The sequence below is a fragment of the Bos javanicus genome, chromosome 16 (assembly GCF_032452875.1).
Source record: "Bos javanicus breed banteng chromosome 16, ARS-OSU_banteng_1.0, whole genome shotgun sequence".
Taxonomy (NCBI): Eukaryota; Metazoa; Chordata; class Mammalia; order Artiodactyla; family Bovidae; genus Bos; species Bos javanicus.
The window spans coordinates 68646365-68672071 of record NC_083883.1 but is presented as its reverse complement, the minus strand read 5'-3'; the positions used below and the strand labels follow the sequence as shown (position 1 = coordinate 68672071).

At 40.3% G+C, this 25707-nt stretch overlaps 1 protein-coding gene across 1 annotated transcript in view; it reads right to left on the bottom strand.

The window, feature by feature from the left end:
* PLA2G4A (phospholipase A2 group IVA) overlaps positions 1-25707 on the bottom strand; it is a 173408-nt gene that overhangs the window by 130081 nt on the left and 17620 nt on the right. Inside the window, exon 2 of the mRNA XM_061383506.1 lies at positions 10672-10774. Within this exon, the coding sequence (XP_061239490.1) occupies positions 10672-10704 (33 nt within the window). The 5' untranslated portion in view covers positions 10705-10774. The remainder of the gene's footprint in view (positions 1-10671; positions 10775-25707) is intronic.

The following is a 25707-nucleotide window of genomic DNA, read 5'->3' as shown; positions in this document are numbered from 1 at the left end:
AAATGTCACATTCTAGTGTGATTTCATTCTAATACATTTAAGAGACACAGACCTTGTAAACTATTCTTCCACATTTTTTAAAGAAAAGAGCAATCAGTTTATTTAAAATCAACAGTTCTATCTAAACTTGCTTTAAGAACTATTAGTCATGGATTTGCTGTATGTACAAATTACCCTAATGTCCAAAACACCAAATTTGGCAACAAAATATAACTTTAGCAGACATCATTAAGAAAAATTAGAATCAGAAATATGACTTGTGCACAGAGTTGGACATGACTGAAGCGACTTAGCAGCAGCTGCAGCAGCAGCAGCTTTTCTAGCCTTTGACTTCAGTCAACAAAAGCCTGGACTCTGTCAATCTTTGCTGCAATTATGCCAGACTAAAGGCTCAAGCCCCTTCGTGAAGATGCATGTACCCTAGTTTAAAACTTCCCCAATTTTGCAGTTTTGGAAACACTATTTTGGGAAAGAAGCCTGCCATTCTCCTTACTTGCTGCAAATAGTAAATCCTTCCTTCTCTTGATCTTTTGCTTGATGTGTCTTTTGGTTGAACATTCACCCAGTTTTCAGGTAACAATAATCCTGAAAAAAAATCTACACTCTCCTAAGAGTAATTATGGCTAAGGTAAGGCCTGTGAAGTATAGATACACCTTTGCCCTACTGGAGGGGCTCACTAGAACACAAGAGGCAGCATGCGCACTTGAAAAGTTCTCCCCGTAAGTCCTTAAAGTCCTCTGGGTGTCAGATACTTATTTGGTTTAGAATTACTGACCTAGGTGATATGTCATATTCATTCAAATCTAAGATGTCTTTGCACTGATGACTTTCAGAGGTGAACTTTAAGTCTAGTAGACCCAACAGACTTGAAAATATGAATATATTTACAGATACTATTTTGGATAATATACCCTTTTTTAAGGGACTTGTTAAAAACCTCTTTGTCTTACTTCTTTCCCTCAAGCATTAATTGTAAAGTGATTAATATCTAAGAGACACAGGCAAAAGTCAGAAGGTTTTCACAATATAGTGTTTTGCACTTTCCATCTTCATTTTCTACCCCTGCAGTGCTATGATTTATAAGAAATATATATATATTTGGTTATTCAGATAATCAAATATACATATATCATCATAACAATTTTATAATTATATAATTATGCATTTTATAATCATAGAATTGAGTTGAATTCTTGGTCACTCTGCTAGTATCCAAGAATTGTTTGTTGATGTGGAGAACCCTTCACACACATGTTGGAACTAGGTCCAGGAACCCCTTGTAGCCTCGGTTTCCTCATCTGTAAAATGGCAACTATAATATTACCAACTACATGGGGTTTCTCAAGGGTCCCCTGTTACAAACACAGATTCCAACATTAGAATTTCACACGGGGCAATATTGAATGTCAAGTTTGGGGGATAGTTTTACCATCTGTGGAAATCTTTTAAGATGAGGTGATTATCTTCTTGGAATTATCCAGAGGCACAATGGATTTAGAGTAAAAGGAAGACATTAAATTTCACTTGTGATGGTGGCAGACTAAATAATCTGAGTTACCACTTCCCACAGAAAATAAATACAAACGGAATGAGGTTTTACAGGGTAAGTAAGCATTTTCTTAAAAGTGACTATGATGTTTAATTTCATTTGTCAACTTGGCCACAAAGTGCCCAGATTAAACATCATTTCTGTGTGTGTCTATGAGGGTGTCTGCGGATAAGATGAGTACTTGAATCACTGGAGTTGGGAAAGGAAATTGCCATCTCCATTGTGGTTGGCATCATCCAATCCGTTGAGGGCCTGAAAAGAATAAAAGGAAGAATTTGCCCTTTTTTCCCCTATCTCACTGCTTGAGCTCATTTTATCTCCTGTCTTGAACTGAATTACACTGCTGTCTGTCCTGGATCTCCAGTTTTCTGATGGTAGATATGGGACTTTTCAGTCTCCGTAACCTCATAAGACAATTCTTCACAATATATCTCCATGGCTAGGTCAATCTGGTATAGTCTGAATGTTTGTGTCCCCCCAAAATACATGTTGACATTTTAAACCCTCAAAGATGACAGTATTAGAAGATGGGACGTTTGGGAAGGAAAAAAAAAAAACAAACAAACATGAACGGTTAAGTGCTTTTATGAAAGAACTGAGAGAGATGCTTTGCCACGTCCACAAAGTGGACACTGCAGCTACAAACCAGGCCCTCATCAAATACAACCATGCTCACGTCTCAATCTTGGACTTCTCAGATTCCATAAATGTGAGCAATAAGTTTCTATTGTTTATAAGCCAACCAGTCCGTAGTACTGTTCAGTGCCTTGTTATAAGTTGCTCAGTCGTGTCCAGCTCTTTGCGATCCCATGGACTGTAGCCTGCCAGGCTTCTCTGTCCATGGCGAGTCTCCAGGTAAGAATATTAGAATACTACAGTGGGTTGGAGTGGAAGACTAGAGTGGAATACTGGAGTGGGGTGCCATTGCCTTCTCCTAACCTGAAACGGGGATTTCCTTTATCCCAGACTGCTGGCTTCCCAAGAAGCTTGATGGAAACCAATGAAATTCTGAAGAATTATTTCTAGAGATGATTTTTCATTATAATGATGTTCAGCAAAATCAAAGGTCATTAGGAACACGAGGAGGTATCACACCAAGACTACAAACCAGCACAATTAATTAACAGACACAGAAATAGTTCTCTCCATGAAACAGTGAAACTACGCTTACCATGTTTAAGGAAATTGAAGTCAAACTTCAGTATGATTAAAAAAAAAAAAAAAAAGGCTCAGAAGTTTTGAAAAAGAACCAAATCAAAATTCAAGAATTAAGAAGTAAACCCGGTGACTTTCCAGGGATCCCCAGCCTGTGCTCTATGGTGAAGAAGCAGAGATACGGACATTATTTTAAATGCACATACTTTTGCCTCAAATGAAAGGCTTGTGGCAGGGAACGGCTGGTATCAGAAAAACAGCAGAAGCTTATCATTAGCCGTCCTCTTTCTCACTTTGCTAGAATTTGTTAGTGCTCACCAAAAATATGCTCTTGCCATAAACCTCCTTGTTCCTTGTGCGCTGTTCTGGTATTTCTGTAATCATTTTCTCACCTTTATATTTCTGATTTCCCAGCAGCAGTATCTCACCTCTTGCTGCCCCCTGGAAATATCTTACCTCATTAAGTCTGTAAAGAATACTTATGTACATAACAATTTATTATTTATAAAGCCCTGTGGAACAGACATACAGGTACTATTCATACTGCATGCGAAGCAGCTAAAAGCTTAAGTGCTCAAGAGCACGTAACTGAAGTCTGGAATTGCCACTAAAACAGTAGTTCTTTGATGACCTACTCAGTGGTTTCCCCCACCCCCCATGTTACCATAATAATCTAGAATAATAGCTTTGTACTTTTTTGGTAACATTTCCAGTCATCCTACAATGACCTTTTTCAAAGGTCCCTGTATTTTAGCAGGCAGTCAGGCTCGCATACCCAGGTGGTTGACCTCAGTGTGGACACAACCTCAGATTTCCGTGGATGTGGGGCCCTGGCCCTCCATTGCTAATAGGTGGTGGGAAGAGCTCTGGATTTTTTTCACTCCAGTGAAGTGACTCATCCCTTCAGAGTAAAAAGATGGAATTTTTTTTAATAAATATTTTATTAGACCTGTGGACATTGCATTCTGCCATAGATGTGTTACTCCACTTTCTCCTCCATTCTTAAAAGTTGGCACCAATGGAAACGAGAACTTGCTGTATCAGCCCACAGGATTCTCCAACATGTCCCTGCATCACAGGTATGGTGAAGATGAATCCACTCTTCACTGCCTTGAGGCAGCTGAAACTGCGTTGGCCCATCTGGCACCCTTCACTACGAGTAAGTTGGCTTAGCTTTCCACATCTTTCCTTTTTAATAAAATTGTTCTGTGTTGAGTGCACTCACCTATATATTGTGAAAAGTATCTTTCTGTGAAAACTAAAGCAGGAAATTTTGTCACAAAAGCAATTTACACATAGACACACACGTGCATAGTTGTTTGTTTTTTTAAACACATAACAAAAACAAGCATGAATAATACCAGAAAGCTCTTAGGATCCTCTGTATTGAAAAGGGCTATACAATCACAGGGAACTCTGCTCATGTTATGTGGCAGCTTGGATGGGAGGGGAGTTTGAGGGGAGAATGGATGCATGTGTATGTATGGCTGTGTCCCTTTACTGTCCACCTGAAACTATCATAATATTGTTATATAACTGGCTATATTCCAATATACAATAAAAAGTTTTTTAAAAAGAAAAGGGCTATACCTTGGAATGTTGATGGAGTGTCCAATTCTGATGCTGGGGAAGGTCAAGAAAAATGTGATACAGGTGTGTGGCTTTGGCACATTTCATCACATTAGGGTGCCATACAGGTAATTATTGGGCTTCCCTGGTGGCTCCAACAGCAAAAAATACACCTGCAATATGGGAGACCTGGGTTCGATCCCTAGGTCAGGAAGATCCCCTGGAGAAGGGAATGGCAACCCACTCCAGTATGCTTGCCTGGAGAATTCCATGGACAGAGGAGCCTGGTGGGCTACAGTCCACAGAGTCACAAAGAGTTAGGCACAACTGAGTGAGAGAGAGAGAGAGAGAATTATTATGACCTACATATTTGGCTATAGTTAACAAAATCTGCAAGGAAAGATGACAGAAATGAGCCTTAAAATATTCAGATACAGTTTGATTTTAAATATTTTATCCCTTGTTTAAAAAAAAAGAGAAACTAAATGGCCAGGTAATACGGTCAACTGCCATGAGACCTGTGGGACTGCACAGGCGTTAATGAGGTGAATGGTCAAATGAGGTAGAAAAGCGAAGGTCATTTGAAATAATGTTTTTCAAAACGTATTATCCTCCAACCATACCTAACTTCTTTCTATTCCTAACGGCATGTACTTTCTTACCTCCAGACTACTTACTTCACACATGCCCTTTCCAATCCAGTCATTTTCTCACTCTTTTCCTAACCTTCAGGTCTGTGCTTACATGTCACTTTCTCAGGGAATTCCAGAAGATTCCTGTTATTAGTTATTCACGTTGTATATCCCCAGAGTAATCTTCATCATCTCCTATCAGAGTCATTACGATTATTGTAGATTGTTTGTCTGCCAGATATAAGCTCAATTTGGACACGACTAAGTGACTGAGTTTTGGGCTCCAAAATCACGGCAGATGGTGATTGCAGCCATGAAATTAAAAGATGCACACTCCTTGGAAGGAAAGTTATGATCAACCTAGACAGCATATTGAAAAGCAGAGACATTACTTTGCCAACAAAGGTCCGTCTAGTCAAGGCTATGGTTTTTCCAGTGGTCATGTATGGATGCAAGAGTTGGACTGTGAAGAAAGCTGAGAGCTGAAGAATTGATGCTTTTGAACTATGGTGTTGGAGAAGACTCTTGAGAGTCCCTTAGACTTCAAGGAGATCCAAGCAGTCCATTCTAAAGGAGATCGGTCCTCGGTGTTCTTTGGAAGGAATGATGCTAAAGCTGAAACTCCAGTACTTTGGCCACCTCATGCAAAGAGTTGACTCATTGGAAAAGACTCTGATGCTGGGAGGGATTGGGAACAGGAGGAGAAGGGGACGACAGAGGATGAGATGGCTGGATGGCATCACCGACTCGATGGACGTGACTTTGAGTGAACTCCGGGAGTTGGTGATGGACAGGGAGGCCTGGCTTGCTGCAATTCATGGGGTCACAAAGAGTTGGACACGGCTGAGCAACTGAACTGAATTGAATTGACTGAGCACTAATATAGCACTATAAGCTCGATTCAGGGATTATTTTGATTCCCAGTGCCTACTGACCGGGACTAGAACACAATGGGCATTCAATAAGTTATGATAAAGGAAATTCCCTGGCAGTTCAGTGTTTAGAACTCCATACTCTCATTGCCAAGGGCCTAGGCTCAATTCCTGGTCTGGGAACTAAGATCCTACAAGCTGCAACCAAAAAAATAAAAATTAAAAAATAAAATAAATGATGATAAGTGCTCAGAAAAAAAAAATTTTTAAATAAATTTGGAGTCAGAGTGAATTCAAAGTCTAAATGTTAAGATTTAGAATTATACTTGGTCTTCGTCCCAAGCTCAGGGTTATACACTTTAACCTTATCTTTCTTCTCAGTTTCAAGTGCCAAAGTGTTCATGTCAACACTTTGATTGCATTCTCTGAGTTACAGAAATTATCCATATATCTTGAGATGGTAGAGTGAGGAAAAAAACTAATTTGCACAAAAAATATAGAAATGTCATCATTATGAAAAACCAGTTAAAAAGAACTTACCTTCATTGTTTAAATTCATCTACAAAAAACCATAATGGTGGAAGGAATGTAGGATATTGTTTCAGAAAACAAAGATTATCTCAAATTAAACCTTGATTATATGCTTTTTACAAGAACTACACATTAAATATAAGGAAAATGTAAATTGAAAGTGAAAGGATGCACTTATCAAAGAAACTAAAAGGGATTATTTTAATAAAAGACAAAGTAAAAATTCAGTCTCTAATAATGAGATTAAAAAGACCTATTAAATGATAAAATATCAATTAAACAGAGATATATACAATTCAAAACTTATATGCATTAATAATATATCTTAAAAATTCATAAAGCAAAAGTTGAATATGAAACACATTGTTGTATATGGAACCTTTACCAGAATAGACAATGTGTGAGAGCATCTCATGTAAAAACTGAAACAGCAAAAATTATAGAGTATATTCTCTGAACAGAAAGGAATGAGATTAGAAATTAATGAGAAAGAGAAACAAAAAAATTACCAAATGTTTGAAAATTAAGAAATAAATGTTTAATCTATGTGTCAAAAAATAAATCATAATAAAATTTATAAAATTCTTTTAATTGAACAATTATGAAAATAAAATATTTTCAAACTTGTAAGCTATACCTAAAATAGATGGTCTACTATCAGTAAAGTGGAAAAATAAATGAATATTAAAAATTAAAAGGGAAGAAATAAAATGAGTTATTCACCAATAGCAGGAATGTACAAGTTAAAAATCTAAAAGAACCTACAAACTATTAGAATTAATAAAGAAATTTAGTAAGTTCACTGCATCTGCAAAAACTGTTTCCATATAAATGCATTGGTATTTTAGTTTCTAGTTGAACATTAGTTTAACGTTAGTTTCATGCATTGAGGGCTCCCCTAGTGGCTCAGACAGTAAAGAACCTGCCTGCAATGCAGGAGACCCAAGTTCGATCCCTGGATCTGGAAGACCCCCTGGAAAAGGGAATGGCAACCCACTCCAATATTCTTGCCTGGAAAATCCCACAGACAGAAGAGCCTGGTGGGCTACAGTCCATAATGTCGCACAGAGTTGGACATGACTGAGAGACTAATGCTTCATGCATTGTAAATAGATTGGAAGATTCAATATTATTATCATGTCATCTCTCCCCTAAATTACCTACAAAATAATTTCAGTTCTAATAAAAATCCCAGCATTTGTGTGTGTGTGTACGTGAGTTGACAGAGTGATTTCAAAACTTATATGGAAATGCAGAAGCCTAAAAAAAGACAAGGAATCTCAAAGAAGAAAAGGTTGGAGGATTTACACTACCATTTCAAAGCCACAGACATTAAAGTAGATTGATACTGGGGCAAACAAAGACCAATAGAACTGAAAAGAAACCAAATCATACATTGCCTGATTAGCAAAGGTACCATTGCCATTTAGTGAGGGCATGACGGTTATCAGTGGACTAGATAAGTAGTTTGCAGTATACTGTATTCAGGGCTTCCCAGGTGGCGCTAGTGGTAAAGAACCCACCTGCCAATGCAGGAGACTTAAGAGACATAAGTTCGATCCCTGGGTCAGGAAGATCCCCTGAAGGAGGGCATGGCAACCCACTCCAGTATTCTTGCCTGGAGAATCCCCATGGACTGATAAGCCTAGTGAGTTACCATTCACAGGGTTGCAAAGAGTCAGACACGAATGAATAGACTTGGCACGCATGAGCACAGGATTCAAATAATGAGATACTACATGGCAATGTAAAAGCGTGGAATTCTGCTACTCACAACAGCATGAATGAATCTCACAGACAAAGAGTGGAATGCAGGCATCTAATGAGGGTCAAGAATAGGAAAACGGATCTTTGGTAATAAAAGACAAATAGCTGGTTAGTTTTGTGGAGCTTACAGACTGGAAGGGACATGAGCAACTCTTTCAGGGTACTTATAATGCATACCTTTATCTGGATGATGGTTTCATGGGTGAAATACATGTGCAAAAATCCATCAAGCTGAACAATTAAAATTTATGCACTTTATATATTATATGTTTCAGTTCTTTAAAAAAAATCAAACATTAAAAGAAGCTTGCAAAAAAAAATACTTTTCAGGAGTTTTAAGAAGAAGAGAATGACTAGCAGAGATGGGGGTGAGAGGTACCTGAAGAATCTATTTAATTCAGCAGCAAAGAGGTCCTTAGTGATGAGACCCTTTTGTGAAGTAGAAAAGCTGAATACAGTTTTCAATGATTCAAGTTGTGAATGGAAGAAAGAACTACAAAAAGTTACAGTATAGTAATCCTTGCTATCCAAGCAGGGAGAGAGAGGATGGCAGCTTGTGAGGCTTTGGGTAAGAGAAGAGCGGTTCAATTTAAATAGAAATGAGGCTTTGTATTATTCCTTAATATCCATAAAAACTATTTCTAGTCCATGTAAATCTAATTGGATCTCAAGTGCTAAACTTAGCAAAGAAAATGTTTTCTCCTCTGCTTCTATGATCAGAAGAGAGAGTACACTTCTAATGGAATTTGGAAAGTTCCACCCTAAAATCTGAAATACTCAACATTTTACTAAAATTACCCAACCATAAAAGACTTTGTTTAAATATATCTTGGGCTTCCCAGGTGGTGCTGGTGGTAAAAAATCTGCCTGCCAATGTAGGAGATATGGGAGGTGTAGGTTCAATCCCTGGGTTGGGAAGACCTCCTGGAATAGGAAATGGCAACTCACTCCATTACTCTTGCCTGAAAAATCCCATGGACAGAGGAGCCTGGTGGGCTACAGTGCATAGGGTCACAAAGAGTCAGACATGACTGAGAGATTGAGCACACACAATATATCTAACTAAAGGACAGTTTACAAAATTAATTACCTTGAAAATGCATACCAAAGTATAGTCCTTAATGCAATAATTATTTTCTCTCTCTGTCATTTCATATGAAGAGTGCAGGTTGACATTTGCTAAGTGAGAACTACACAGTGTCTGACTTTATTTTTCTGGGCTCCAAAATCACTGTAGATGGTGATTGCAGCCATGAAATTAAAAGACGCTTACTCCTTGGAAGAAAAGTTATGACCAACCTAGACAGCATATTAAAAAGCAGAGACATTACTTTGCCAACAAAAGTCCATCTAGTCAAGGCTATGGTTTTTTCCAGTGGTCACATATGGATGTGAGAGTTGGACTATAAAGAAAGCTGAGCGCCGAAGAATTGATGCTTTTGAACTGTGGTGTTGGAGAAGACTCTTGAGAGTCCCTTGGACTGCAAGGAGATCCAACCAGTCCATTCTAAAGGAGATCAGTCCTGGGTGTTCATTGGAAGGACTGATGTTGAAGCTGAAACTCCAATACTTTGGCCACCTGATGTGAAGAGCTGACTCATTGGAAAAGACCTTGATGCTCAGAAGGATTGAAGGCAGGAGGAGAAAGGGATGACAGAGGATGAGATGGTTGGATGGCATCACTGACTCAATGGACATGGGTTTGGGTGGACTCTGGGAGTTGGTGATGGACAGGGAGGCCTGGTGTGCTGTGGTTCATGGGGTCGCAGAGTCGGACACGACCGAGCAACTGAACTGAACTGAACTACACTTTTTATTGTTTCATGAACATTCAATACTATTTCAGATGTTTTGGCATTTTCCCTTCCAAATCCCTTTTTTCTGGAAACTTACAGTGATAAAAAGAAGAGATGAGTTAGTTTTATTACAGATTCTACCTTATTTGAACCACAGTAAGTTTACATAATTTTCATCTAAAAATGTTAGACTTTTCATAGATTTTTATATTTTTGTCGACTTAAAAGAAAGCTGCAAGTTAAGTTTTATTTGGGGCAAAATGAGGATTGCAATGCAGGAGACAGAACCTCAGATAGCTCTAAGAATCTGCTCCAAAGAGGTCAGTATATATGTGATTTCGGTGAAGGGTGAGTACATGCAATCAAGCACATATTTTCCAGAAGGTTTCTACTAGTCTTTTGAAGGTGTTGTTAGTCACAAGGAGCAGTTGTCACCATGAAGGATTTTAATGCTTTTCTAGACATGGAAGATGTAAGAATCAGGCTCATAAAATGGGCTTCTGAAAATATCTATCTAAAGATCTATTCTGCCAGTTCCCCACCCCCGCTCCCCACCTCCAGCACATTTATACTCACTACCTGCTTCATTTATACTCTCTACCTTGAACTCCTTTCAGGGGGTAGTTGAAGGTCTCAGCAGAAGCACATGATTTAATACTTGTAAAGGTAGGTAGATGGCAAGTGCCCATGGCAAATGCCAATTTGTAACTGACACTTAACAAGCAACATCACCGATACTCATGCACAAAAGTATGTCTGACCCCCTCCCAGAAGAATATATAAGCAGTAAATGACTTACTATAATGTGTTGATAAGGATCTATAAATGACATGTTGGTTTCAATCACGAGAAATCTCTTCACACTTCAAAAGTCTTCTTTGGCACTCTAGCTTCTTTAAAACCTACAAAATAAACAGTCCTTATTGTTAAGCCTTTTCTTAGATGCATTTACAAGATTTAAATGATGATAGATGTGACTCTTAGGAAGTAAATTCTACCCAAGGGGACTTGTGCGGATTGAGCTCCCAAATTGTTTATACGTGTGGGTATACACACATCACTTAAAAAGGATAAACATATTCTGCTATTACTGCTTACTTTCCATATTTGTTCAAATTTATTCTGTGAGTAATTATTAGGAAACTCCAGGATTATTTTTTTTTGCATTTGCCAAGTACTTCATGAGAAATTTATGGAAATTGTGGAAAATTAAAATTATTTTTGTACTATTTATAATCAAAAAGCCACATGCTATCGTTTGTTTTCTTAATTGGATCAGTACTACAGACATTCACAATTTTAAAAAAGGAATGCTTTTCATTTTAGCTATGTGTTAAGTTTTAAAAACACATTCATGTTAAATTTCAACTTTTAATGCTGATTATTTTAAAGAAATGATTTGTTCATTCTAACGTACCAGTTTAATTTGAAAGCAGTTAAATGAAATTTTAAGTGATTAAAAATAGTGCTGGACAAAATGATGGAAACAAGCAAGTGAAACTACAGAATAACTGGGAACTTGATCTCAGTAAAGGAGCAACTATAGAGGGTGAGGAGGCGTGAATTTAGAATTTAGAGTTCCAGGCAGGCCGTTTGAGGAACTGCGAGAAAACACTGGCTGGTGAATGGTGAGCAAGAGTAAAAGTGGCTCATGGTGAGTTTGGACGTACGGGGAGGAGCAGATCATGCAAGGCCATGGAAGCAACAGCTATTCACCTAGATAGAGCTCACCCACCCTCCAGGACTCAGCTTAAATGTCGCCTCCACTGAGAAGACTTTCATGATGTTCAGAATAGGTTTGGTTTGCCTGTTCCCGGTTTCATTTGTACCTTGTACTTCTTTTTCAAGTCTTTGATTCCACTTACACAGTGTCTGCCTTTTCTGAGAGAACTAAAGACGTGTAAAGTCGGTGACCATATTTATCTTGTTCATAGAGTTATCCATCCCTATTGCCTAGTGCTGTGCCTAAAATATAGTAGGTTGAGGATAATATTTGTTGGATAGATGGGTGGATGGATGGACGATAGATGGGTGGATGGATGGACAAATATTACATAATTCAGGTTTATGTATGAAGGAAATTCACAGAATAGTACTGGTACTCTCTTTTGATGTCCCTCTTTTTCATTCCTAACTATTCTTAATGTAAAAGGATGTTAAATATCCATCTCTAATTTTAAAAGAAAAAAACCAGAACAAGTGAAATCCCAGAAGGAGTGAGACTAGTACTCAAAATGTTTACAGGAAATTTGTTGCTGGTGCCCAAAGTTTGGTTTCAGCAACTTTATTTCCTCTTTCCATTTCTAGCAACTCCATTCATAACCCCTGTGCTTACCACCTAACTCTTCACCACTTCTGTCATTACTGTATCCTGCATCAGGACCTAGATAGAGGCTCTCTCCATATTAAAGCCAAAAATAGGCAACATGCATACAATAGCTAACTGCCCAGGTCTATGGATTTTCCAGTAGTCATGTACAGATGTAGAGTTCAACCATAAAGAAGACTGAGCACCGAAGAACTGATGCTTTCAAATTATGGTGCTGGGGAAGACTCTTTAGAGTCCATTGATCAGCAAGGAGATCAAACCAGTCAATCCTAAAGAAAATAAACCCTGAATATTCGTTGGAAGGACTGATGCTGAAGCTGAAGCTTCAATACTTTGGCCACCTGATGTGAAGAGCTGACTCATTGGAAAAGACCCTGATGCTGGGAAAGATTGAAAGCAGGAGGAGAAGGGGACAACAGAGGATGAGATGGTTGGATGGCATCACTGACTCAATGGACATGAGTTTGAGCAAACTGTGGGAGACGGTGAAGGACAGGGAAGCCCAGTGTGCTACAGTCCACGGGGTCATAAAGAGTCGGACAGGACTTAGCAACTGAACGATATAAGATATTATATTGGGGAAATCTGGGTAATGAATATATGGAAATGGCAATTTTTGCTGGTTTTTTTTTTCTGCTGTTTCTTAACTTAGATTATTTCAAAATAAAAAATATATCTTAAAAGTCCACTATATGTGAATAGGTGCAATTTATACATACAATTTTCATTCCAAACTTAAAGAAGCAACATCAGTCATATGGGAAAACTGTTGGGTAAGGTTCAGTTTCTTCCGAAAAAAATCATTGGTTATTATTGCCAGACAGTGATGACATTTTCAGTTCCAGTTACAAATAGGCACCCATTCATCCTTTTACTTCCCTACACTATTAATAGTAGCAATAGATATCTTCAGTTTCTGTGGAATACAGCATTTCTGTCCACCTAGCCACATTAAACACTGAGAAAATGCCACCCCCCACCACCACCCCTTGCAACTAGCACAGCCTGGAAACATTATTGCAACCAGTTTGCATAACCACTACCATGAATGCTTATAAAACAGCTGTTTGGAGAAGGGTTGGGGGGAGGGTTGTTTTTACTAATTAAGCTGAATAACCAATCTTGGTGAGTGTACAGTCTTTTAAGTCTGAAGCAACAAATATGAAGCTCATAGTTTCTTTTATTCTTTTACCTCCCTCCCTTCCCTGTAATTAGATACTTCCTGAACACTAATGAGGGGGAAATGCAGATACACTTTTCAACACACACTTGCCTGTGCGATGTAACTGTTGGCTTTCAGTGAATGCTTCATAGTGTGTGGTCTATCCAAAACCCTGTTAGTCATGTTGGCAGGAGAGATGGACTGCCCTTGGGAAGGTGGAAAAAAAAAAAAAACCAAAACCCACAGACTAGAAGGTTTTGTCATTCTCTTTCCCCACCTATTGGCTTCTCTGGCGGTTCAGGCAGTAAAGAATCTGCACCATGCAGGAGACCCAGGTTCAGTCCCTGGGTGGGGAAGATCCCCTGGAGATGGAAATGGTAACCCACTCCAGTATTATTGCCTGGAGAATTTCATGGACAGACAACTTCGGCAGGCCATAGTTCATGGGATCGCAAAGAGTCAGACACAGGACTGACTAACATTTTTCCCTGCCTAGAATTATGGGAAACAGGAAAACAAGGGATTATCATGGACATGTGAAGGTGAACTGAAGGTGTTAGTCACTCAGTCATGTCCGACTCTTTGGGAACCCCATGGACTGTAGCCCTCCAGGCTCCCCTGTCCCTGGAATCCTTCAGGCAAGAATACTGGAGTGCATAGCCATTTACTTCTCCAGGGAAACTTCCTGACCCAGGGATCAAACCCATGTCTCCTGCATTGCAGGTGGATTCTTTACTGTCTTAGCACCAGGGAAGCCCAATCATGGACACACTTCAGAGATATTGCAGGTTTGGTTCCAGACCACCGCAACAAAGGGAATATTTCAATAAAACTAAGCACAAAAATGCTTTGGTTTCCCAGTGCATATTAAAGTTATATTTAAACTGTAATGTAGTCTATTAAGTCTGCAGTAGCATTGTGTCTAAAGAGCAATGTACAAACCTTAATTTAAAATACTTTATTGCTCACTAGCATTTCAGCCTTTCAATTCAGTTTAGTTGCTCGGTCATGTCAGACTCTTTGCGACATCATGGACTGCAGCACACAAGGCTTCCCTGTCCTTCACCAACTCCGGAAATTGCTCAAACTCATGTCCACCAAGTCGATGATGACATCCAACCATCTCAGCCTGTGTCATCCCCTCCTCCTCCTGCCTTCAATCAGTCCCAGCATCAGGGTATTTTCTAACAAGCCAGTTCTTCACATCAGGGGGCCAAAGTATTGGAGGTTCAGCTTCAGTATCAGTCCTTCCAGTGAATATTCAGGACTGATTTCCTTTAGGATTGACTGGTTTGATCTCCTTGCAGTCCAAGGGACTCTCAGTCTTCTCCAACACCACAGTTCAAAAGCATCAATTATTTGGCACTCAGCCTTCTTTACAGTCCAGCTCTCATCCATACATGACTACTGGAAAAACCATAGCTTTGACTAGATGGACCTTTGTTGGCAAAGTAATGTCTCTGCTTTTTAATATGCTGTCTAGCTTGGTCATAGCTTTTCTTCCAAGGAGCTAACATCTTTTAATTTCATGGTTTCAGTCACCATCTGCAGTGATTGTAGAGCCCAAGAAAATAAAGTCTCTCACTGTTGCCATTGTTTCCCCATCTATTTGCCATGAAGTGATGGGACCAGATGCCAAGATCTTAGTTTTTTGAATGCTGAGTTTTAAGTCAGCTTTCTTACTTTCCTCTTTCCCCTTCATCAACAGGCTCTTCAGTTCCTTTTCTCTTTCTGCCATTAGGGTCTTATCATCTGCATATTTGAGTTTATTGATATTTCTCCTGGCAATCTTGATTCCAACTAGTGCTTCATCCAGCCCAGCGTTTCACATGAGGTACTCTGCATGTAAGTTGAATAAACAGGGTGACAATATACAGCCTTGACATACTCCTTTCCCAATTTGGAACCAGTCTGTTGTTCTGTGTCTGGTTCTAACAGTTGCTTCTTGACTTGCATACAAGTTTCTCAGGAGGCAGGTAAAGAGGTCTGGTATTTCCCTCTCTTAAAGAATTTTCCACAGTTTGTTGTGATCCACACAATCAAAAGCTGTAGCATAGTCAGTGAAGCAGAAGTAGATTTTTTCTGGAATTCTCTTGCATTTTCTATGATCCAGTGGATGTTGGCAATTTGATCTTTGGTTCCTCTAGCTTTTCTAAAATCAGCTTGAACATCTGGAAGTTCTCTCTTCATGTACTATTGACACCTGGCTTGGAGAATTTTGAACATTATTTTGCTAATGTGTGAGACGAGTACAATGTGTGGTAGATTGAGCATTCTTTGGCATTGCCTTTCTTTGGGATTGGAATGAAAACTGACCTCTCCCAGTCCTGTGGCCGCTGCTGAGTTTTCCTAATTTGCTGGCATATTGAGTGCAACACTTTTACAACATCATCACTGAGGATTTGAAATAGCTCAGGTGGAATTCTATCACCTCCACTAGCTTTGTTCATAGTGATGCTTCCTAAGGCCCACTTGACTCTGCGTTCCAGGATGTCTGGCTCTAGGTGAGTGATCACAGCATCATGGCTATCTTTGTCATTAAGGTCTTTTTTGTATAGTTCTTCTGTGTATTCTTGTCACCTCTTCTTAATTTTTTCTGTTCTGTTAGGTCTATAACATTTCTGTCCTTTATTGTGCCCGTCTTTGCATAAAATGTTCCCTTGGTATCTCTAATTTTCTTGATGAGATCTCCAGTCTTTCCCATTCTGTTGTTTTCCTCTATTTCTTTACATTGATTGCTGAGGAAGGCTTTCTTATCTTTCCTTGCTATTCTTAAACTCTGCATTCAGATGGACATATCTTTCCTTTTCTCCTTTGCCTTTAGCTTCTCTCCTTTTCTCAGCTATTTGTAAGGCCTCCTCAGACAATCATTTTGCCTTTTTGCATTACTTTTTCTTGGGGATGGTCTTGATCCCTGCCTCCTGTACAATGTCACGAACCTTTGTCCATAGTTCTTCAGGCACTCTGTCAGATATAATCCCTTGAATCTATTTGTCACTTCCACTGTATAATCATAAGGGATACTCCCTTATGATTGGATACTCCCAAACCAGGAATCAAACCAGGGTCTCCTGCATTGCAGGTGGATTCTTTACCAACTAGAAGGACATCTTTTTCTGTGTTTGCTCTAGAAGGTCTTGTGGGTTATCATAGAATCATTCAACTTCAGCTTCTTCAGCACTAGTGGTTGGGGCACATACTTTGATTACTGTGATATTGAATAGTTTGCCTTTAGTGAGTCATAGTCTTTTGCTGGTGGAGAGTCCCACCTCAATGTTGATGGCTGCGGACTGACCAGGACGGTGGTTTCTGAAGGCTGGGCTGACTATGGCAATTTCCTGTGTGTGTGTAGCAGTTACTTAGAATGAGACAACAGTGGAGTTTGCTGCATCAATTAATTCTTCCTCAAAGCAAAAGTTCTCTGTAGCATGCAATGTCATTGGAGAGCATTTTACCCAGAGGAGGACTTCTTTCAAAATTGGAGTCAGTCCTCTCAAACCTTGCTACTGCTTTATCAACGAAGTTTATGTAATATCTTAATTGTTTTACTGTCATTTCAACAGTCTTCACAGCATCCTCACAAGGAATAGATTCAACCTTAAGAAAACACTTTGCTCATCCATAAGAAGCAACTCCTCATCCTTTCGAGTTTTATCAATCAGACTGTAGCAATTCAGTCACATCTTCAGGCTCCCTTCTAGTTGTAGTTCTAGTTCTCTCAGCATTTCCACCACAGTTATTTACTCCACTGAAATCTTGAACCCCTCAAAGTCATCCTTGAGGGTTGGAATCAACTTCTTATAAACTTCTGTGAATGTTGATATTGCGACCTCTTTCCATGAATCACAAATGTTCTTCACGGCATCCAGAATGGAGAATCCTTAATAAGGTTTTCAGTTGACTTTGCCCAGACCAATCAGAGGCAGCAACTGCCATATAAAATTTACTTCTTAAAGAACAAGACTTGAGTCAAACGGATGTTGTGTCAAGAGGCATGAAAACAACATTAATTTCATCTCTATCTGAGCTCTTGGGTAATAACTGCATTGCCAATGAACAGTAGTAATATTTTGAAAGGCCTTTGTTTCGAGAAGTAGGTCTCAATAGTAGGCTTAAAATATCCAATAAATCATGTTGTAAACAGATATGTTGTCATCCAGGCTTTGTTGTTCCATTTATAGAGCACAGCAGAGTAGATTCTGAAGGGGCCTAGGCTTTTTGGAATGGTAAATGAGCATTGGCTTCAACTTAAAATCACCAGATGCATTTAGTCCCTAACTGTAAAATCAGCCTATCCTTTGAAACTGTAAAGCCAGTCAATGACTTCTCCTCTCTATTGAAGTCCTAAATAGCATCTTCTTCCAATAGAAGGTCGTTTCATCTCCACTGAAAATCTGTTGTTTAGCCACCTTCAGTGATTATCTTAGCTAGATCCTTTGGATAATTTACTGTAGCTTCTACATGAGTACTTCCTGCCTCACCTTGCACATGTCTTCCTTACTGAAACCTCAAGAACCAAGCTCTGTTAGATTCAAACTTTTCTTCTGCAGTGTCCTCACCTCTCTCAATCCTCATAAAACTGAAGAGAGTTAGAGCCCTGCTCACCATTAGGCTTTGGTTGAATTAAATTTTGTAGTTAATTGGATCTTTCATCCATCACTGAAACTTTCTCCATATCAGCAGTAAGGCTGTTTTGCTTTCTTACCATTCATGTGCTCACTAGAGTAGCATTTTTAATTTCCTCAAGGACTTTTCCTGTGCATTTCACAACTTGAGCTAACTCTGGCACAGGAGGCCTAGTTTCTGGCCCATCTCAACTTTCAACATGCCTTCCTCACTAAGCTTAACCTTATTTCTAGTGTTTTATTTAAAGTCAGAGACATGTGACTTTTCCTTTCATGTGAACACTTAAAGACCATGGTTCAGTTCAGTTCAGTCGCTCAGTCGTGTCCGACTCTTTGCGACCCCATGAATTGCAGCACACCAGGCCTCCCTGTCCATCACCAACTCCCGGAGTTCACTCAGACTCAAGTCCATTGAGTCAGTGATGCCATCTAGCCATCTCATCCTCTGTCGTCCCATTCTCCTCCTGACCCCAATCCCTCCCAGCATCAGAGTCTTTTCCAATGAGTCAACTCTTCGCATGAGGTGGCCAAAGTGCTGGAGTTTCAGCTTTAGCATCTTTCCTTCCAAAGAAATCCCAGGGCTGATCTCCTTTAGAATGGACTGGTTGGATCTCCTTGCAGTCCAAGGGACTCTCAAGAGTCTTCTCCAACACCACAGTTCAAAAGCATCAATTCTTCAGCCCTCAGCCTTCTTCACAGTCCAACTCTCACATCCATACATGACTACTGGAAAAACTATAGCCTTGACTAGATGGACCTTTGTTGGCAAAGTAATGTCAGCTGCTTTTGAATATGCTATCTAGGTTGGTCATAACTTTCCTTCCAAGGAGTAAGTGTCTTTTAATTTCATGGCTGCAGTCACCATCTGCAGTGATTTTGGAGCCCCCAAAAATAAAGTCTGACACTGTTTCCACAGTTTCCCCATATATTTCCCATGAAGTGATGGGACTGGATGCCATGAACTTCGTTTTCTGAACGTTGAGCTTTAAGCCAACTTTTTCACTCTCCTCTTTCACTTTCATCAAGAGGCTTTTTAGTTCCTCTTCTCTTTCTGCCATAAGGGTGGTGTCATCTGCATATCTGAGGTTACTGATACTTCTCCCGGCAATCTTGATTCCAGCTTGTGTTTCTTCCAGTCCAGCGTTTCTCATGATGTACTCTGGTAGGGCCTATTAATTGGTCTAATTTCAAGATTGTTGTGTCTTAGGGACTAAAGAGACCTGATGAGAGGGACAGAGGTGGGGAGCAGACAGCGGATAGAGTCTTCAGAACACACACAATATTGACTAAGTTTACTGTCCTATATGACTGCAGTTTGTGGAGCCTCCACACAATTATAGTAGTTTCTTTATCTGTAACATGGGAGAAATGGTTCCCACACCTCACAGAGGCAATGGGAGGATGAAGTGAAGGTATGTATGTCAATAATTATGCACAGTACCTAGGAAGTCATAAGTATACAAACTTGTCATTTGTTAGTATTAGTTATGAAACTGATGCTTTCTCCCAAATTCCGAGATATATTTGGCTGTATGAAGATTTCTAAGAAACTCAAGTAGGCAAATTTGATGAACATCTTTTCTATAAAGACTGTGTATTTGTCATACTCAACAATGAGGTTTAATGGAGATTAAAAAGTACTGCTATTTCTGATCCATCAAATTATATATATGTATATGCGACTGTGGTGGAGAGATCTGACAGAATGTGGTCCACTGGAGAAGGGAATGGCAAACCACTTCAGTATTCTTGCCTTGAGAACCCCATGACAGTATGAAAAGGAAAAATGATAGGACACTGAAGAGAAACTCCCCAGGTCAGTAGGTGCCCAATATGCTACTGGAGATCAGTGGAGAAATAACTCCACAAAGAATGAGGGGATGGAGCCAAAGCAAAAAGAATACCCAGCTGTGGATGTGACTGGTGATAGAAGCAAGGTCCGATGCTGTAAAGAGCAATATTGCATAGGAACCTGGAATGTCAGGTCCATGAATCAAGGCAAATTGGAAGTGGTCAAACAAGGGATGGCAAGAGTGAATGTTGACATTCTAGGAATCAGTGAACTGAAATGGACTGGATTGGGTGAATTTAACTCAGATGACCATTATATCTACTACTGTGGGCAGGAATCCCTCAGAAGAAATGGAGTAGTCATTATGATCAACAAAAGAGTCCGAAATGAAGTACTTGGATGCAATCTCAAAAACGACAATATGATCTCTGTTTGTTTCCAAGGCAAACCATTCATTATCACAGTAATCCAAGTCTATGCCCCAACCAGTAATGCTGGAGAAGCTGAAGTTAAACAGTTCTATGAAGACCTACAAGACCTTTTAGAACTAACACCCAAAAAAGATGTCCTTTTCATTATAGGGGACTGGATTGCAAAAGTAGGAAGTCAAACACCTGGAGTAACAGGCAAATTTGTCCTTGGAATACAGAATGAAGCAGGGCAAAGACTAATAGAGTTTTGCCAAGAAAATGTACTGGTCATAGCAAACTTCCTCTTCCAACAACACAAGAAAAGACTCTATACATGGACATCACCAGATGGTCAACACCGAAATCAGATTGATTATATTCTTTGCAGCCAAAGATGGAGAAGCTCTATACACTCAGCAAAAACAAGACCAGGAGCTGACTGTGGCTCAGATCATGAACTCCTTATTGCCAAATTCAGACTGAAATTGAAGAAAGTAGGGAAAACCACTAGACCATTCAGGTATGACCTAAATCAAATCCCTTATGATTATACAGCGGAGTGAGAAATAGATTTAAGGGCCTAGATCTGATAGATAGAGTGCCTGATGAGCTATGGAATGAGGTTCATGACATTGTACAGGAGACAGGGATCAAGACCATCCCCATGGAAAAGAAATGCAAAAGAGCAAAATGGCTTTCTGGGGAGGCCTTACAAATAGCTGTGAAAAGAAAAGAAGCGAAAAGCAAAGGAGAAAAGGAAAGATATAAGCACCTGAATGCAGAGTTCCAAAGAATAGCAAGAAGAGATAAGAAAGCCTTCCTCAGCGATCAATGCAAAGAAATAGAGGAAAACAACAGAATGGGAAAGACTAGAGATCTCTTCAAGAAAATCAGAGATACCAAAGGAACATTTCATGCAAAGATGAGCTCCATAAAGGACAGAAATGGTATGGACCTAACAGAAGCAGAAGATATTAAGAAGAGATGGCAAGAATACACAGAAGAACTGTACAAAAAAGATCTTCATGATCCAGATAATCACGATGGTGTGATCACTGACCTAGAGCCAGACATCCTGGAATGTGAAGTCAAGTGGGCCTTAGAAAGCATCACTACGAACAAAGCTAGTGGAGGTGATGGAATTCCAGTTGAGCTATTCCAAATCCTGAAAGATGATGCTGTGAAAGTGCTTCACTCAATATACCAGCAAATTTGGAAAATGCAGTAGTGGCCACAGGACTGGAAAAATTCAGTTTTCATTCCAATCCCAAAGAAAGGCAATGCCAAAGAATGCTCAAACTACTGCACAATTGCACTCATCTCACACGCTAGTAAAGTAATGCTCACAATTCTCCAAGCCAGGCTTCAGCAATATGTGAACCGTGAACTTCCTGATGTTCAAGCTGGTTTTAGAAAGGGCAGAGGAACCAGAGATCAAATTGCCAACATCCGCTGCATCATGGAAAAAGCAAGAGAGTTCCAGAAAAACATCTATTTCTGCTTTATTGACTATGCCAAAGCCTTTGACTGTGTGGATCACAATCAACTGTGGAAAATTCTGAAAGAGATGGGAATACCAGACCACCTGATCTGCCTCTTGAGAAATTTGTATGCAGGTCAGGGAGCAACAGTTAGAACTGGACATGGAACAACAGACTGGTTCCAAATAGGAAAAGGAGTAGGTCAAGGCTGTATATTGTCACCCTGTTTATTTAATTTATATGCAGAGTACATCATGAGAAACACTGGACTGGAAGAAACACAAGCTGGAATCAAGATTGCCAGGAGAAGTATCAGTAACCTCAGATATGCAGATGACACCACCCTTATGGCAGAAAGTGAAGAGGAACTCAAAAGCCTCTTGATGAAAGTGAAAGTGGAGAGTGAAAAAGTTGGCTTAAAGCCCAACATTCAGAAAACGAAGATCATGGCATCTGGTCCCATCACTTCATGGGAAATAGATGGGGAAACAGTGGAAACTGTTTCAGACTTTATTTTTGGGGGTTCCAAAATCACTGCAGATGGTGACTGCAGCCATGAAATTAAAAGACGCTTACTCCTTGGAAGGAAAGTTATGACCAACCTAGATAGCATATTCAAAAGCAGCTGACATTACTTTGCCAACAAAGGTTCGTCTAGTCAAGGCTATGGTTTTTCCTGTGGTCACGTATGGATTTGAGAGTTGGACTGTGAAGAAGGCTGAGTGCTGAAGAATTGATGCTTTTGAACTGTGGTGTTGGAGAAGACTCTTGAGAGTCCCTTGGACTGCAAGGAGATCCAACCAGTCCATTCTGAAGGAGATCAGCCTTGGGATTTCTTTGGAACGAATGATGCTAAAGCTGAAACTCCAGTACTTTGGCCATCTCATGCAAAGAGTTGACTCATTGGAAAAGACTCTGATGCTGGGAGGGATTGGGGGCAAGAGGAGAAGGGGACGACAGAGGATGAGATGGCTGGATGGCATCACTGACTTGATGGAGGTGAGTCTGAGTGAACTCCTGGAGTCTGCGATGGACAGGGAGGCCTGGCGTGCTGTGATTCATGGGGTCGCAAAGATTCGGACATGACTGAGCGACTCATCTGTTCTGATCTGATATGCGACTTCACTTTCACTTTTCACTTTCATTGCAGAAAGAAATGGCAACCCACTCCAGTGTTCTTGCCTGGAGAATCCCAGGCACAGGGCAGCCTGGTGGGCTGCCATCTATGGGGTCGCACTGAGTCAGACACAACTGAAGTGACTTAGCAGCAGCAGCAGCATATGCGTACATATATGTGTGTGTGTGTGTGTGTATAACTCTGATTTATCTGCTTCCAAATTCAAAGCTTTCTCAATTATTCTAGATATAGAAACATGTTGTAAAAGCAGTAAGGGTAGTTCATTACTGTTTCCATCATCATCCATAAATATAAATACACACACACATAGTTACTAAGACATCAGTAAAGTTTTAAATCCTTAAATTATTTTGCTGTTGCTTTTCTAAAACCTAGGCTAAGAAAAGAGTTAGACATCACCAACAAGCACAGAAGAATGAAGCTGCTGCTACTGCTGCTAAGTCGCTTCAGTCGTGTCCGACTCTTAGCAACCCCATGGACTGCAGCCCACCAGGATCCTCCGCCCATGGGATTTTCCAGGCAAGAGTACTGGAGTGGGGTGCCATTGCTTTCTCTGGAAGAATGAAGAAACAATAAGAATTAACTAAATGAGCTGCTTTAAATTAGAACTGTCTCTCAGGCTGTGTATGTGTGCTAAGTCACTACACACACACACACACACAGAGAAGTCGCTCAGTCATGTCCGACTCTTTGCAACCCCATGGCTTGTAGCCCAACAGGCTCCTCGGTCCGTGGGATATTCCAGGCATGAATACTGGAGTGGGTTGCCGTTTCCTTCTCCAGCTAAGTCAGTAAGCCATGTTCAATTCTTTGCAACCCTATGGAATGTAGCCCACCAGACTTCTCTGTCTGTGGGATTTTCCAGACAAGAATACTGGAGAGGGTTACCATTTCCTTCTCCAGTGATCTTCCCAATCCAGGGATCAAACCTGAGTCTCCTGTATTCCTTGCATTGGCAGGCAGATTCCTTACCACTGAGCCACTTGGGAAGCCTGTCTCTTAGGCGGAACCCTAATTTTAATACAAGGACTTCCCTGACGGTACGTTGGATAATGGTCTGCCTGCTAATGCAGAGAACACAGGTTCAGTTCCTGGTCCAGGGAGATTCCACATGCGCTGGAACAACGAAGCCCATGCACGACAACTACTGAAGTCCATACGCCTAGAGCCTGTGCTCTGCGACGAGAGAAGCCACTGCAAGAAGGCCTCGCACCACAGGTAGAGAGTGTCCCCTGCACCCTCGACAAGAGAAAGCCTGTGCAGCGACAAAGACACAGTGCAACCCAAAATCAAATACACACACACACACACAATCTGTTAAAATAACTGTCCCATTTCCATGGAAATGGAAAAGCATGCCACCAGATACAAAGGTACAGATTAATGAGCTGGGCCTGTTTCTCAAGCCAGGAAACCAAGACTATGGTTTGTGCCTGTTGGGCTCCCTCACTGATGTTCATCCACAATATTCCTTTTGAATTGACTTTTTCCACTCTGTTTTTATTCCTAGACCACTGACACTGCTTCTTTGTCTCTCAAAATTTCATTATTGAAAGTTCACTGTTTATTCAGACAAGTTTATATGGAAAATCTCCTAGAGTTTCAGAACAGAGAAAGATTTATGTGGTTTAAAACAGACAAGGCTTGCTGGAGAAGGCAAAATATCTGAGCTGATATTTGAAACCAGGAAAGGGCGCAGATGTCTAGAAAGGGGACGATAAAAACATGTGCTGTGGGAAAAGGTCATGAATAGCAAGCTACAGCCACAGTAGAGATGCCCATCCCATCTCAGGCTCTCATCAGTGCTACCCAGCCACCCCAAAATGCCGCCTGAAACCTTCCTACCACTCCCACCACATACCTTCTTGGGCTTGCCATGCATGGTCTGTGAGATATTAGTTCCTGGATCAAGGACTCAAACCCAGGGCCCTTGGCAGTGTAAGCACAGAGTTTTAACCACTGGACTACCAGGGACTCCCTCCCCCACATGCCTTCAGTACAGCAGAGTCTCTGCCTGTCCTTCAGGATTCTGCATAAACTCACTCTCGGAAGTAAAGCGTCTCTTTTATCTACATGGTTAGGACCCTGTATTTCTCCTAGATATCTCTTACCACAGCATTATGTACTCTACTGCCATGATTTAGAGGGTATGTCTCCTCAAGCTGTGAGCAACAAGAGGGAAATTCTGTCTCATTCTCCCCGTATTTATTCTTGTTGGACCTCAAGTGATCACTAAACTAATATTTATTAAGGGATGAATGACCAAACTTGGGGATCTGCATGGAGTACAGGGGAAAACTGATTAAACCATAGATGAGGTTCTGCCTTGAATAACAGTTAAGGAGAAGTAGAACCTAATTATAGAAAGAACCTGGAATGACAAGCTGGAAAATATCTCAGCAATTACTAATTTAAATACTTAATCTTCAAAGATCACATTAAACATTTGCTAGATGCCAGTGATGCTGTGCTAAGTGGTTTATATATATCCTCTTGTTTTATCTTCATGATAAGAGAGGGATTGCTATTGCCATTTTAGAAATAAAGGGTGAGTGTTTAAAATCAGTTTTAAAATCACTGACAACTCAAACTGAGGCAGATGGGCCCCCGTATACTCTACAAGAGAATTCTGACTTCCAGAAAGACTAAGAAATGTTTCCCAGCTCATCCGGCTGACAATATCGAGCTGGCCCTAGAATCCTGACCCTCTAACTCATACCAAGTTCTCTTTCCACATCATTCTGCCATTCTACAGAAGAACCCACAGCACAGGCAGAGAAAGGGGACACAGTGGAAGTAACACTCTGCATTTGTTTGCTAGGGCTCCTGGAATAAAACACCACAAGCTGCATGGCTTAAACAACAGAAGTTTATGTTCTGACAGTTTTAGAGGCCAGA